At 40.9% G+C, this 14,744-nt stretch overlaps 1 protein-coding gene across 10 annotated transcripts in view; it reads left to right on the forward strand.

The window, feature by feature from the left end:
• Nucleotides 1–14,744, forward strand: part of Pgant5 (polypeptide N-acetylgalactosaminyltransferase 5) — a 665,995-nt gene that overhangs the window by 635,428 nt on the left and 15,823 nt on the right. For all 10 annotated transcript variants that reach the window (XR_010851672.1, XR_010851673.1, XM_067096459.1 and 7 more), the window contains 4 exons: nucleotides 4,462–4,628; nucleotides 6,028–6,235; nucleotides 13,724–13,834; nucleotides 14,567–14,744. Coding sequence is in view for 8 of the 10 variants with exons in the window: in XM_067096459.1 (XP_066952560.1) it covers nucleotides 4,462–4,628; nucleotides 6,028–6,235; nucleotides 13,724–13,834; nucleotides 14,567–14,744 (664 nt within the window). In the remaining 2 variants the exon portion in view is untranslated. The remainder of the gene's footprint in view (nucleotides 1–4,461; nucleotides 4,629–6,027; nucleotides 6,236–13,723; nucleotides 13,835–14,566) is intronic.

Below are 14,744 nucleotides of genomic sequence, written 5' to 3' on the forward strand. Positions count from 1 at the left end.
TCATGTCCATCCATTAGGTTAAGAGACTGTTTACTGCCGCCGTGTCTTTACAACCAATATCAGAAACTGTAAAGTTCGCTTTTAAATCAGACCCTCGGAAGATGGAGTCGTAGAAATGGCTAAACTTTGCTTTTGAAAAATCCTTAGCCAAGGAGATTTGCTCATCTGCTTTCGGTTATTCGAGCTCTTGTTGATTATTCAAGTTTCCTTGTTTTCAAAAAACACTTTTAGCTTGATTGGTTCCTGTTTCTGTCGTATGAGTTTCATCGGGGTAATGGGTTTTTTTGTTTTCTTGTGCTGATTATGAAAATAGATTATTGCTAGGCAAAGTTATTTTGCCCTTGGTTTTTTATAAGTTTTCACTTTTTGTTTTCATGTGCTGATCATGAATATCTAAATTTTTGCTAGGCAAAGTTATTTTGTTGTTGGTAAGTGGTTTTATAAGTTTTCAGTTTTGTTTCGTTTACTGCTCATGAAAAAACTATTGCTAGGCAAAATTATTTTTCCATTGGCAAATGGTTTTTATAGTTTTTCGTTTTTGTTTTCATGTACTGATCATGAAAAACTATTGCCAGGCAAAGTTATTTTGCCGTTGGTAAGTGGTTTTTATAAGTTATCAATTTTATTTCATGTAATGATCATGAAAAAAAAAACTATTGCTAGTTGTTTTTGCCGTTGGCAAAGGATTTTATAGGTTTTATTTTTGTTTTGCTGATTGGTAAATGTTATTTTTTTTATGTTTTTTTATGTTTTCACCAACATCATATCAGCTGTGTTTATTTTTAGGGCCCTTCCCAATGGCCCAGAAATGGTCCATCAGGCTGGACCCCTTTACTCTTACCAGATGAGAAATTGTGTTCTCCAAATGCACCCCCACGTAGTGCCATCAGTGCACCTCACTCGGTGCACTGTAGGCATTCCTTAAGATTCTTTGCAGGCGTCCCTTCTCCACCAAGCTGCAACCCCTTTCATTCCTTTTACTGTGCCTCCGTTCATATTCTCTTTCTTCCATCTTGCTTTCCACCCTCTCCTAAAAATTGTTTCGACGTACTTTTCAGCGCTGAATGACCTCATAGGTCCAAGCGCTTGGCCTGTGGTATATATCTTATATTCCAATAACAAACGCATTGCATCTCGGCGTTGTAAAGAATCTGTATTTAGCTTAAGACAAGGGAGAAGATAAAATAAAAAGAAACCTATCATCTTTTTGTTTTGGTAAATACAAAACCAACTTCAAATGGAAAAGCCAATTCTTTCTGATTTGCATTAGCCAATCGTTTTAAGTGGAGTTGATTTTCCACCTTTTATTGGGGAAACAATTGGTAATTAAACTGGAATAGTAATGAAGACTTTTTTTTTATGAAATTGAAGGAAATCAAATTAAGTCTCGTTTTGATTTTTAGTTTTCTGTAAAAGAAAACTATTGTGCCGGCTTTGTCTGTCCGTCCGCACTTTTTCTGTCCACCCTTAGATCTTAAAACACGCTGGAGGCTGAGGGCTGCAAATTGGTATGTTGATCATCCACCTCCAATCATCAAACATGCAAATTGCAGCCCTCTAGCCTCAGTAGTTTATTTTAAGGTTAAGTTAGCCATAAAAGCGTGCTTCTGGCAACGGATATAGGATAGGCCACCACCGGGCCGTTGTTAAAGTTTCATGGGCCGCGGCTCATGCAGCATTATACCGAGACCACCGAAAGATAGATCTGTTTTCGGTGGCCTTGATTATACGCTGTAGCGGCTGTACAGAAAACTCGATTGCGCAGAAGAAACTTCGGCGTATTATTTACTTGGTTATTTTGATTTTGGTCAATTTGTGAAATGGAAATTGACGTCTGATGATCGTAGTGGAAATTTGGATCTTACTCGTGGCCAGTAATTACTCGTTACCCACCTGCGTAATAGGCTTACAGGGTTAAATACCCACGCCATTTTGAGAGCCATGGAATGGAGTGGAATTTAGAGTTTAGACCAAAGGTCAAGCGCTGGGACCTATGAGGTCATTCTCGCGGTTGCACTATGAAATCATTGTTAGGAGAGGGTGGGTAGCAAGTTGGAAGAAAGATAATGTGGATGGAGGTACAGTAAAAGGAATGATGAAAGGGGTTGCAGCCAGGGGCCGAAGGGACGCTGCAAAGAACCTTTAGTAATGCGTACAGTGCATCCCGTGAGGTGCACTGACGGCACTACCTCCCTACGAACCTGAAATCAGTGTAATGGCTAACCCCCTTTCTATTTTATTTTGATTTTTGCAAGAGAACTGATTATTGATCAAAATATCACTGTAATAGAGAACTCGGGGGTTTTCCATCTGAAGTTGAAACTGTCGTTTTACGAGCCAAACTAAATCCTTTGTTCGATTTTCAAGGCTGAGTCAGATTGGTGTAAATGAAGATTTTTTTTTAATATTTTAGTAACGTTAAATTCGAGTTCGAAAAAATTCTACAGCTGTTATTTTTTTTGTAGATACCAGTAATCACAACGTCTTGACCTTACAAAGCTTTCTCTCTCTCTCTCTCTCTCTCTCTCTCTCTCTCTCTCTCTCTCTCTCTCTCTCTCTCTCTCTCTCTGAAAAATTCTACAGTTGTTATTTTGTTTTATGGATACCAAGAATCACAACATCTTGACCTTACAAAGCTTTTTCACACAAGTCTCTCTCTCTCTCTCTCTCTCTCTCTCTCTCTCTCTCTCTCTCTCTCTCTCTCTCTCACAGGCTTTTTTTTTAATTTATGTTCTGTTATTCAAGTAAAAAAAAAAAAAGACCCAGTATTCATGTCGGCGTTTAGATGCGATTTCAAAACGCAACGGAAGCACCCTGAAAACTAGAGCTCTCTCAAACAGACACATCTGAGTCTGAAAGGTTTGAAAACCCCCTCTGAAATTCTGAGGACTCTGTGGCTGCTGTTTTGCTGTTTCTGCAGCTGCAGCTGCCGTTTCTGCTGCTCTTGGTGCTGTGCTTCAGGCACCAGACACCTGACACCCATTCAATCCACTCCAGTCCTCTCGGCCATTTGGGGAAACTGAGATGCTTCAGCTGATTCAATATGCAATTGGTCGTGTATAAGGATTCTCTCTCTCTCTCTCTCTCTCTCTCTCTCTCTCTCTCTCCTCCTGAGAGCCATCGGCGCCACCTGTTGGCGGAGGAGCGGGGGTGGGGGTGGGGTGGGGAGGTTAAAGGAAATGTCACGCTCGGTTTTGAATTCGCTTTCCAAAGTAGGACCCTTTCAGAAGCAAGGTCCTTTTTGGGGAGGGGGAGAGAGGAAGGGGGGGGGGAGGATATACGCAGCCTTCTCGTGCGCCTATACAATGGCCTCATGCTGCCAGCTTGCATAGAAGAGATCTCTGGAATTTACAGATTAATTAGCCCACCTCCGCTTTCCTGATTTGGTCCGCCTGCTGCTAAGGAACTTCTGCTCGGCTTCGAGAATTTAATCTAATTTCGGTTTACGTTGGTTTTTTTTTCCATACATTGTTACCAGCTTCATTTTTTGTTGTTTAGGAGGAAATCGGTTGACCTTCTTCGGGAAATCATGGAACTTCACCAACTTTTGGTGTACTCGGGAGAGTTGGTGACAAAGTCAGTTGCCCTTCGTCGAGAAATCTTATTGACAAAGAGGTTTACCAGTTTTAGAGCTTAGAACATTTACCACTTTGTTCCTATATATTAACATTTAGTATGCGTTTATTTTAAAATTTTCATTTATTTTTTTATTCATTTTTATTCTGATTTTTAAATAATTTATTCTTGATCTTATTTTCCATAAGCAGTAGAATTAGCATTCTTATTTTATTGTCTTCGTACCAGTGTCTCGTTCTCCTACTTTTCACCCAATAAATAAGGTAATATATACCTCCATATTTGTGGGCGTGGCAATCGAATGAGTTGTGGAGATAAAAATCTGACATTTGCCAAGGGTTGTCACTGTGTTGGACAGCAATGCCAAACGCTTAACTTGCTCAGACTGCCCTGGTTTTTGCCTCATTATATTGTGTAGTTACTTACGGGTCCCAAGAGGTCTCTGTCTATTAAAAGAATGAGAATTATCATGCTGGTATGCAAGGTTTTTAATGAAAGTTCTTTAAATATATGTACAAGTATATATATTGTATATTGATAATTTGATAGTTTAAATTTTTATTTATCTATTTATTTGTTGGTGTATCTGTTTTTCCTAATAACTGGTCTCCTCATTCAACATTTCGCTTTACCTTCTGTTAATTCTTTCTAATGAACACCATAACATTCTTTGGAAGCTTGAATTTCAAACCAATGGCCCTTGTGGTGGGCTTGTTCCACATGAATGGGGTTCATCTCCTGAATAATAATAATAATAATAATAATAATAATAATAATAATAATAATAATAATAATGGATAAATCAATGCCAAATCTAAGTGAAGTGAAGGAATTTATTTTGTGAATTAGCCTAAATATTTATATTAACCTCTCCTCCCCTGACAGGTGCAAAAGTAAGACCTACCCACCGCTGATGCCGAAGACCAGCATCGTCATCGTGTTCCACAACGAGGCCTGGTCCACCCTCCTTCGGACGGTCTGGTCGATCATCCAGCGGTCGCCGGCGGCCCTCCTTCAGGAGATCTTGCTCGTCGACGACGCTTCAGAAAGAGGTAATGAGAGAGTGAGTTGGCAAAGGATTGCTTATAATTATAGCTTGCAAGACCTTGTATTTGGGCAGTTTGTTGTGGATCTGTGTAGCAGGGTTGGCCACTCGAGTCAACTTTCTTCATCTATTTCTGTTCCTTGCATCTTCCTCTCCCCAGGTCCCGCCTCACCCACATCCCTCCTCACCACATCCATCCGTCTGATCTGCTGATGCCATGTTCCTTGACACTTCCTTCCATCACTGGCATGTTCTTAGCTTTCTTGATTGGTTTCACCTCCCTCATCACTGGCATGTTCTTAGCTCTCACTGATTGGTCTCCACTCTCCTCCCCATCACTGGCATGTTCTTAGCTCTCTTGATTGGTTCCACCTCCTCTCTTCTCTTACATGGCCATGGCCATAGTGTCTCAGACGAGCGTGTACCACACATTCTTCTTATATCTTGACTCTCCCTCCTTTCCAGTAGTGACATTCCAGCAATCCATCTCACCATCTTCTTCTCGGTTCTATCATCCTTTCTTTCTCTTAAGTGCCCAAGTTTCTGCCCCATTTAATAGTTCTTGCCTGGTTTTGGACATATGTACTTATTAGTAGGGGATTGGTTAATCTATCTCTTAGACAGTTTTGATGTAGTTTTTGATATCATAGTTGATTGTTTGATAAATAATTTCTCTGTTCTAGATTGCTTATAATTGCTTGCATTCAGTACAGTTGGTTGTGGATATATTGAAATACTGGTTTGTGGATATATTGAAATATTATCGGGGGTTGATTAATTTATCTTGCGACAGTTTTTATATTAAAATTGGTTACTCATTGACAAATAGTGTGTAGGTTGTAGATTGCTTGTAATTGCTTGTAGCTGGTTGTGAATATATGGAAATATTGGTGGGGAGTTGGTTGATATGGTTTTGATATTAAAATTGTTGGTTTATTAACAAAGTGTCTTGATATTTTGTGACAAAAAAGAGTTTTATATTTTGTGTTGCTTGAATCATATCTTGACAGTTTTGATATTAAAACCTGATTGTTTATTCATAGTGTCTTGATAATTTTATTAGTGATAAAATCTTTCCCTCCTTTTCTCCATAGGATTGTAATAGTATTTTACTTTACCCATCCTAGCGACATGAAATGCGCATCTCCCTTTCAAAAAATACTACTTCATCATGAATATATATATACCCATCCTTCCTTTTCCTTTTAAAATATACGAGGTTCATAATATACGAAGTTCATAAATATATACAAACATACCCACCCTTTTAGCATTAAATAAACAAATTCCAAAGTATTTTTCTTCCAGACCGCCCCTCCCCTCTCAAAATCCCATAGGGCTCAAGAAACCCCCCCCCCCTTACCCTCTCTTAGTATTTAAAAAGACCAATTTCCTTCCCTTGGTAGATTACTTAGGAGAGGAGTTGGAGAAACACGTCAAGACTCTCCCGGTGCCCGTCCGAGTCCTGAGGACAGGTCAGCGTTCGGGGCTCATCCGTGCCCGCCTGCTAGGTGCCAAGCAGGTCAAAGGTCAAGTCATCACGTTCCTGGACGCTCACGTGGAGTGCACGGAAGGGTGGCTGGAGCCTTTGTTGGCGCGCATAGCTGAGGACAGGTAAGGAGACGCCATGGAAGGTTTGAAGTGGAGAGGCCACCAAAGGGTTTAGTGGTTCCCAAGTGGTTCCCACGGTGTGTGGGTTGAGGTTCCACGTCGTTTGGTTCCTTTTTTTGCCCCCGGTGGGAATTGGAACAGTGCGGAACGTTGTGATATAGTATTGTTTATCTTATGGAAGAAAAACACACCTCTATGTTTAAGCACTAGCAATCATTGTGGATAAAAACGAACTGATTTATGAACAAAGCAAAAAAGTTAATGACGCATTTTTGTTGTGAAGCGAACTAACTTACGTACAGAAGTTAATGACGGTTTGATGTCGTGGTTGCTATTATCGTAAGGTTAATAAAAAGTTACATTATTTATATCTTAACTTTTATATATTTTAATCTCTTAAATATCACAAATAGTTTTTTACCGTGTAAAAAAAAAAAAAAGGTAGAGGTAAATGAAAGACTGGTTTCTTAATTTGCAGAAAGCAAATTCAATGAATTATTACCACATATGACTTTTAACATGATTGTGCAAAGTCACTTTTTTGTGCAGTACATAAGCGTGAATTGGTAAGCAGTGCTAATGTCATCAAATTTCAGTATTCTTCACGAATGCGTTTATTGACAGATTCTTTCATTCACAGCTCTCTCTCTCTCTCTCTCTCTCTCTCTCTCCTCTCTCTCTCTCTCTCTCTCTCTCTCAAGCTAAATATACCTTTAGTTTATAAGTGTTATGTTTATCAGTGTTATGTCAGGAAACTTGAGACGGGGCATAGCTTATTCTCTCTCTCTCTCTCTCTCTCTCTCTCTCTCTCTCTCTCTCTCTCTCTCAAGCTAAATATACCTGTAGTTTATAAGTGTTATGTTTATCAGTTACGTCAAGAAACTTGAGACGGAGCATAACATATTCTCTCTCTCTCTTCTCTCTCTCTCTTCATATATTCACTGTTGGGGTTCTGTATCGATCACGGCCATTGCGACGAATATACTCTTTTTCCTTACTCGATGATGATAACGATGATTTTGCTGTTGCTTGCAGCTGCATGCTGCATGCTGCTTCTGCTTGCTGCCTCTGCTTCCGTGTGTGTGTGTGTGTGTTGTCCGTCACGCAAGGCGCAGCCACCAGACGTTCGTATTATAGTTGTTCCTCGCGGAAGCAATGCAACCATTCTTTATGATCGGCGATGCAGATTTGTGCACACAAACTGATGTTTCGAGTTCCCTGACGATCACGCTACATGTATGGCTGGCTGAGAGGGGCATACCTCCCCCCTTCCTCCTCTTTCCCTCTCTACCGTCTTCTCCCACCCCTCTTCCCCCTCTCTACCTCCTCCTCTTCCTCCCTACTTCCCTAATTCCTCCCCCTTTTCCCCAGTCTTCTATACCTACCTATTTACCTACGTCCCACTTTCATTCACTCCTTACTGATCATTTCTCCTTCTTCCTTATTCCCTGCTGTTCCTCTCTACTTCCTCCCTTTTATCCTTACCTCTTCCCCTTCCCCCTTTCTCTCCCACCCTGCCCCTTTCCCCTACTCCTCCCTCCCTTAACCCCTCCCTTCTTCCTTACCTCCTCTCTACCCTCCTTCCTTTCCCCCTCCACCTCCGTCCTTCCTTTCTACTCTCCCCTTCCCCCCTTTTCCTTTATTTCTATCCCCTTTCCCAGTTTTCCCAACTCCTCCTCCTTTCCCCAGTTTTCCTAACTCCTCCTCCTTTCCCAGTTTTCCCCAACTAACCTCCTCCTTTCCCCCAGTTCCCAACTCCTCCTCCTTTCCCCAGTTTTCCCTAACCTCCTCCTTTCCCAGTTTTCCTAACTCCTCCTCCTTTCCCCAGTTTTCCCAACTCCTCCTCCTTTCCCCCCAGTTTTCCCAACTCCTCCTCCTTTCCCCAGTTTTCCCCAACTCCTCCTCCTTTCCCCAGTTTTCCCCAACTCCTCCTCCTTTCCCCAGTTTTCCCCAACTCCTCCTCCTTTCCCCAGTTTTCCCCAACTCCTCCTCCTTTCCCCAGTTTTCCCCAACTCCTCCCGCTTTCCCCAAATCTTCCCTACTTACCCACCTACCTCCCTCGGAGACAACGATACTGAGAAAGAAAAACAGAATAACTGGAAACGTTTATGGAGGGAAAAATATAAATCTGGAATTCAGATTTTCCTGTTAACTCCCTGAACGAGGCCGTAAACCTCTTTTTCATTTGAGCAGTTAAATCAAACGAAACGCAACGGTGAAAAACTGTTTCAGGCTGTAAAGAAACTTCCCTTGAACGCGACTCGCTTCCGTGGAACGAAAACCGAACTGTTTGGGGCTATGAAGAAACCCCTTGAACGTGCTTCCGTGAAACGAAAATCGAACTGTTTCAGGATGTGAAGAAACTCCCCTTGAACGCGCTTCCCTGACGTAACGGGGAAAAACTGTTTCAGGCTGTAAAGAAACTTCCCTTGAACGCGACTCGCTTCCGTGGAACGAAAACCGAACTGTTTCAGGCTGTGAAGAAACTTCCCTTGAACGCGCTTCCGTGAAACGAAAACCGAACTGTTTCATGCCGTGAAGAAACTCCCCTTGAACGCGCTTCCCTGAAACGAAAACCGAACTGTTTCAGGATGTGAAGAAACTCCCCTTGAACGCGCTTCCGTGAAACGAAACCGAACTGTTTCAGGATGTGAAGAAACTCCCCTTGAACGAGCTTCCGCGAAACGAAAACCCAACTGTTTCAGGCTTTAAAGAAACTCCCCTTGAACGCGCTTCCGTGAACCCAAAACCGAACTGTTTCAGGCTTTAAAGAAACTCCCCTTGAACGCGCTTCCGTGAACCCAAAACCCAACTGTTTCAGGCTTTAAAGAAACTCCCCTTGAAAGCGCTTCCCTGAAACGAAAACCGGACGACGCAACAATAATTCTCATCTGAATTCTCGTCTACGCGTCGGCATTTTGTCTTTTTGCAATTGTTGCACATAGTGTGCTCCCGCGTAAGCCATTACTTGACAATTCTGAAAGCACTCTTTTGGGGGGGCCGGGGTGCCCGGGAATCACGCCTCGTTAAAGATGCGAATTTAACTATCGAAGCTCTGCTGTATTGCGTGCATGCTTTCAGAAAGCAATTCTTCCTGTCCGGCGGGCGGATCCGTTCGCTCGGAGGATAATTGTTAGATGTGGGAGGGGTTTTGATGATAGATTTAATTGCATCCGAGTGGAGTTCTGCGTTTGTACTTGTATACCGTTTGTGTGTATGTCTTGTAGATGAATACTGAAATACGTGAATCGTGTTTGTGTGTGTATCTTGTAAATATATGCTTAAGTAAGTGTTCAGTTTGTAACGTGAGCTGAAATTTCAGATTTTTGACAGGTCTGTTGGTAAAGCTCATTTTGAAGCTCGTTTTAGTGTTCTTTAAAAGAAAACTATTGTGCCGGTTTTGTCTGTCCGTCCGCACTGTATTCTATCCGCGCTTTTTCTGTCCGCCCACAGATCTTAAAAAGTACTGATGCTGGAGGGCTGTAAATTGGTATGTTGATCATCCACCCTCCAATCATCAAACATACTAAATTGCAGCCCGCAAGCATCAGTACTTTTTATTTTATTTGAGGTTAAAGTTAGCCATAATCGTGCTTCTGGCAACGATATAGGATATCCCACCACCAGGCCGTGGTTAAATCGTGGTTAAAGTATCATGGGCCGCGTCTCATACAGCATCATACAGAGACCACCAAAAGATAGGTCCATTTTCGGTGGCCTTGATTATACACTGTAGCGGCTGTACAGAAAACTCGATTGCGCCGAAGAAACTAGGGCGCATTTTTTCCTTGTTTAAAATGTAATGGCAGAAGTATTACGTTATAAGATTTGAGAATGTAAGCAGTGAAATAAAAAAAAAAGTGATTTACTCATCCTCAAACGAGTCACTGCTATGATGCAAAAAATAATTGAAGGTTTTTTTTCTACCGATCGTATGAAACCTATAATTTAATAAAATTAAAATATCTTTTAATTTTATTAGCTGTAATTTATTGGAGCTTACGTTCAATAGCGTATCTCGGCCATTTGTTAAGTTAACAGTTAAAGACAAGTGATAGTGGAAGCCTACATAGGCGAGGTTAAAAAAGGTTAAAAGAGAACTTATATTTTATCATGCAGTATTGCAAGGACTATAGTCATGCGCAGATTGTTGCAAAATCTTATACGCACTGCAAAAAAGAATGCTAGGTTTTTTAAACTTCCGGAAACTGTTAAAGCTGTAGAATCTCTCTCTCTCTCTCTCTCTCTCTCTCTCTCTCTCTCTCTCTCTCTCTCTCCAACACTGTTAACTGGATATGTGTCCTACGTTAGGGGGGAAGTATCTTGTCTTTTATGTGTTGGCTAATGGACCTGTATTCATTGTTTATTTTCCTCGGCGTTCTCTCATTTTTCGCGCGTGCGCATTCTGTCGTCTGGAACGCTTGAGAGTTTGTCTTTTGAGCTAATTGACTTTTATGCTTGTTTTATGTGAGCGTTTGTTCGCTTTATTTTTCTGAAAAGAAAACTGTTGTGCAGGCTTTGTCTGTCCGCCCTCGGATCTTAAAAACTACTGAGGCTAGAGGGCTGCAAATTGGTATGTTGATCATCCACCTTCCAGTCATCAAACATACCAAATTGCAGCTCTCTAGCCTCAGTAGTTTTTATTTTATCTAAGGTTAAAGTTAGCCATAATTATGCTTCTGGCAACGATATAGGCCAGGCCAGCACCGGGCCGTGGTTAAAGTTTCATGGGCCGCGGCTCATACAGCATTATACCGACACCACCGATAGATAGATCTATTTTCGGTGGCCTTAATTATACGCTGTAGCGGCTGTAACAGAAAACTCGATTGCGTCGAAGAAACTTCGGCGCATTTTTCACTTGTTAATCTGATATTCCTTCAAGATTACGGAGGAGTAAAGACTACGTCTGGGAAATTAAGTCCAACCCTTCTTCTTCTTCTTCTTCTTCTTCTTCTTCTACGTTCGCCTTGCGAATTTTATCGCAGTCGTAAGGAATTGTATCAGTCTGGACAACTTTCAGGAAACACCATTCTTTTGATTAACAGTTCTTCGCGATTATGGAAAAAGTAAAGACTTCCTGGGACCATTCTTCTTCTTCTTCATCATCATCATCATCTTCTTTTAAGCGTTCGCCTGACCGTCGAAAATTACTCAACAGGACCCAAGCAAAAGAGGGGTTGGGGGAGGGGGGAGGGGTTAAGAGGAAACGATCCGCATTAAAATATTTTTACTGCAAATGAACCTCTTTTCTTATTTTCATTTTCTCTCGCACACGTCTCCTTTTGAGCCGGCCGGTACGACCCGACTTCTCGGAAAGTCCTTTTGAAGTTGAGGGAGAGAGAAGTCTTAAACTACTTCGTCGTAGCGTTGGGGGGGCGGGGTTGGGGGACTTAGTGTGTTATTTTTTCGTGTCCAGCATGAAGTTATAGGAAGTTTCCGGGATGGTGAAAAGGTATAAAAAGCACTTCGTATCATTCACACAGAAATGCGGCATTTTTAAAAAGGTATTCTCTCATTACTGTTTACAGCCGGATGCTTCTCGGAGTTTCTTCTCTAACTGCTCGCCGTAATTAATGGCAATGAACTTTCTCTCTCTCTCTCTCGTCTTCATGTAATTACTGAAATTGCAGTGTCAGGTTATATATATATATATATATACAAGATGTTCCGTGTTCTGTAATTGAGATCAGCGGCGAAGAAATTGTAAGTGGGAACGCCAGCGTTAAATTACCAAAGAGATGGGTTTCTTTTCCGGCAGCAGACATTAGTGAAAAAGTTTTACTGTAACATGTTATGAGGCACTGTTGCAAGGCTAGTAGATGGAGCTGACCGCTTCCAACCAGTTTCATTCCTTTTACTGTACCTCCATTCATATCCCGTCCTCCATCTTACTTTCCATCCTCCTCCAGCTTGTTTCATAGTGCACCCTTTAAACCACTAACTCCCAATTATCCTTTCAGCGCCGAATGATAAGTCCCAGCGCTTGGCCATCTATCTACTGCAGTTCCACTTTATAGGATGAGAGCTGTTCAGGTCGTGTCGGAAGTGTTTTGTCAGGCACGATTGACAATTTAGCCTTTCAGGGGAATTTTAACTATATTGTAGAATGTCTTGTAGTAAACTCTAGAAATATATATTTATTTATACTTTAATGAAGCGCAGATCTGTTAAAGACATTGATGTACATTTAAAATATTAACGCCTTGTTCTGCTGAATTGATAGAAAACGCCACATATTTCGACTAAATCATACAACCCCGGAAGTAAACATTCGATCTTACGTCATTAGATCCAGTTTATACAGTCGAGAATATAACAACAAAAACCGTACTGGAAATTGAAGACAGTTTTTATGGTACACAATACAAAATATTTTCGCGTTTCGTGAAACATTTATTCTAAAAATCTCTGAACTATTCAGATCTTACGTCGTTAGATCCAGGTTATACAGTTGAGAATATGACAACGAAAAACCTTGCTGCAAAGACGATACAAATATTTCTGCGTTTCGTAAAACATTTCTTTTAAAATTCTCGCAACTATTCAGATCTTACGTCATTAGATCCGGGTTATCCAGTCGAGAATATGACAATAGATACCTCAGTGCAAAGAGAGGAAATTTTGTATGGTAGACAATACAAAATATTTTCGCATCTCTTAAAACATTTCTTACAAAGTTCTCTGAACTATTCCGGACTTTTTAAGTTTGGCTGGTAATTGAAAATGCGCTCTTCTTCTTCTTCTTCATCCCTTCGGTCCTCTAGGCAAGGTCGGTATGCAAATTTTAGGAGGGAAGTTTTAGGGTGAGTTGTGTCATTTTTCACTGGGTGAGCTTTTCAGTACGAAAAGCTCTTGGATAATTTATGACCCGGGCCGAGGGTCTGAGAGGATCCGTCTCTTCCGATCTTATTGGTTCCTACGCCGTGCCGCTGCTTGGCTAAATATTGTAGTAGAATGGTTTAAAGATAATCCTCTCTCTCTCTCTCACACACTCTCTCTCTCTCTCTCTCTCTCTCTCTCTCTCTCTCTCTCACACACACACACACACACACACACACAACGAGGTACTAATTCGTTGCCACTTTACTTATTTGATTGTCCAGCTTGTCGAGTGATAAAACTAAACAAAATAAAGCAATTAAGTGTAGTTTAAGTGTGCATTTTTAAAAATTTTTGACGGTTTCTCTCTCTCTCTCTCTCTCTCTCTCTCTCTCTCTCTCTCTCTCTGCCTGTTACATGAATCATTAATTCAGTGCTGTTTTATTTTGTATGTTTGTCTTGTTGGTCGAGGGGTTAAACTGCATAAAAAATAAAGGACTGTTTGTGTTTTAACCATGCATAATTTTTAACGTATTTGAAATCCTGGTCATGCCTTAAGAGAATTTTTTGTTCAGCTTTTTAAAAATGCAATTTAAGATCAATGTAAAATGTCTTGAGTGTCATTCTGGGCTGCCAAATTGAAATTTTTATCCTTTTTTTTTTTTTCAGAACTCGCGTGGTATGCCCCATTATTGATGTCATATCGGATGAGACCTTTGAATATGTGACGGCTTCTGACATGACATGGGGCGGTTTTAACTGGAAGTTAAACTTCAGATGGTAAGACTTTTATTTATAGTGATTTGGTGATTTTTTAAACCGAGGTAATTAGTATATATGAATAGAAATACAAAATATGGAACATTTTATATAATATTAGTTTGGTTTGATGAGAACAAACAGCTTACTAAGCCAAGAGTAGCAGTGTATGTCAAAGAAGTACAGAATATGGAACATTTTATTGTATTGTTAGTTTGGTGTGATGAGAATGAAAACATACTAAGCCAAGATTTGTAGTATAAATCACAGAAGTACAAAATATGGAACATTTCGTCGTATTGTTAGTTTGGTCGGAAGAGAACAAACAGCATATCAGGATCTGAATTTTAGATCCACTGAACAGGAGGACAGTGGCTTTAGCCATGTTCCTGTACAAGAGTGCTCCCAACCAGTGCCCTTTCCCTCGGTGAAGATCATGTCTCCTGAGACTGTTCCCCAGAGGTTCCTTTAGGCTAGGTGTAATTCCTTTCTTCCTACAATACTGTATTGAGATATTTTATTATTTAACATCTGGGCTTCAGAGCCATTGACATGGAGGAAATTAACTTTAGCTCTTTGCCTGTATAGGAGTGCTCTCAACCAGGGCCCTTCTCACAGTGAAGCTCTTGTCTCTTGAGATTGCTCCCCAGAGATGTATTTAGGTGTAGAGTAATTCCTTTCTTCCTACAACACTGTATTAAGATAATGTATTATATAAATGTAAGATTCATTAATTGATTATGTCCTCATCAGGTATCGGGTTCCTCAAAGAGAAATGGAGAGACGCGGTGGTGACAGAACACAACCCCTCAGGACTCCAACCATGGCCGGTGGATTATTTGCCATCGATAAAGATTATTTTGAGAAAATTGGTCGATATGACGAAGGCATGGATATCTGGGGAGGAGAGAATTTGGAAATGTCATTCAGG

The sequence above is a fragment of the Macrobrachium rosenbergii genome, chromosome 53, assembly GCF_040412425.1.
Source record: "Macrobrachium rosenbergii isolate ZJJX-2024 chromosome 53, ASM4041242v1, whole genome shotgun sequence".
In the NCBI taxonomy this organism is placed as follows: Eukaryota; Metazoa; Arthropoda; class Malacostraca; order Decapoda; family Palaemonidae; genus Macrobrachium; species Macrobrachium rosenbergii.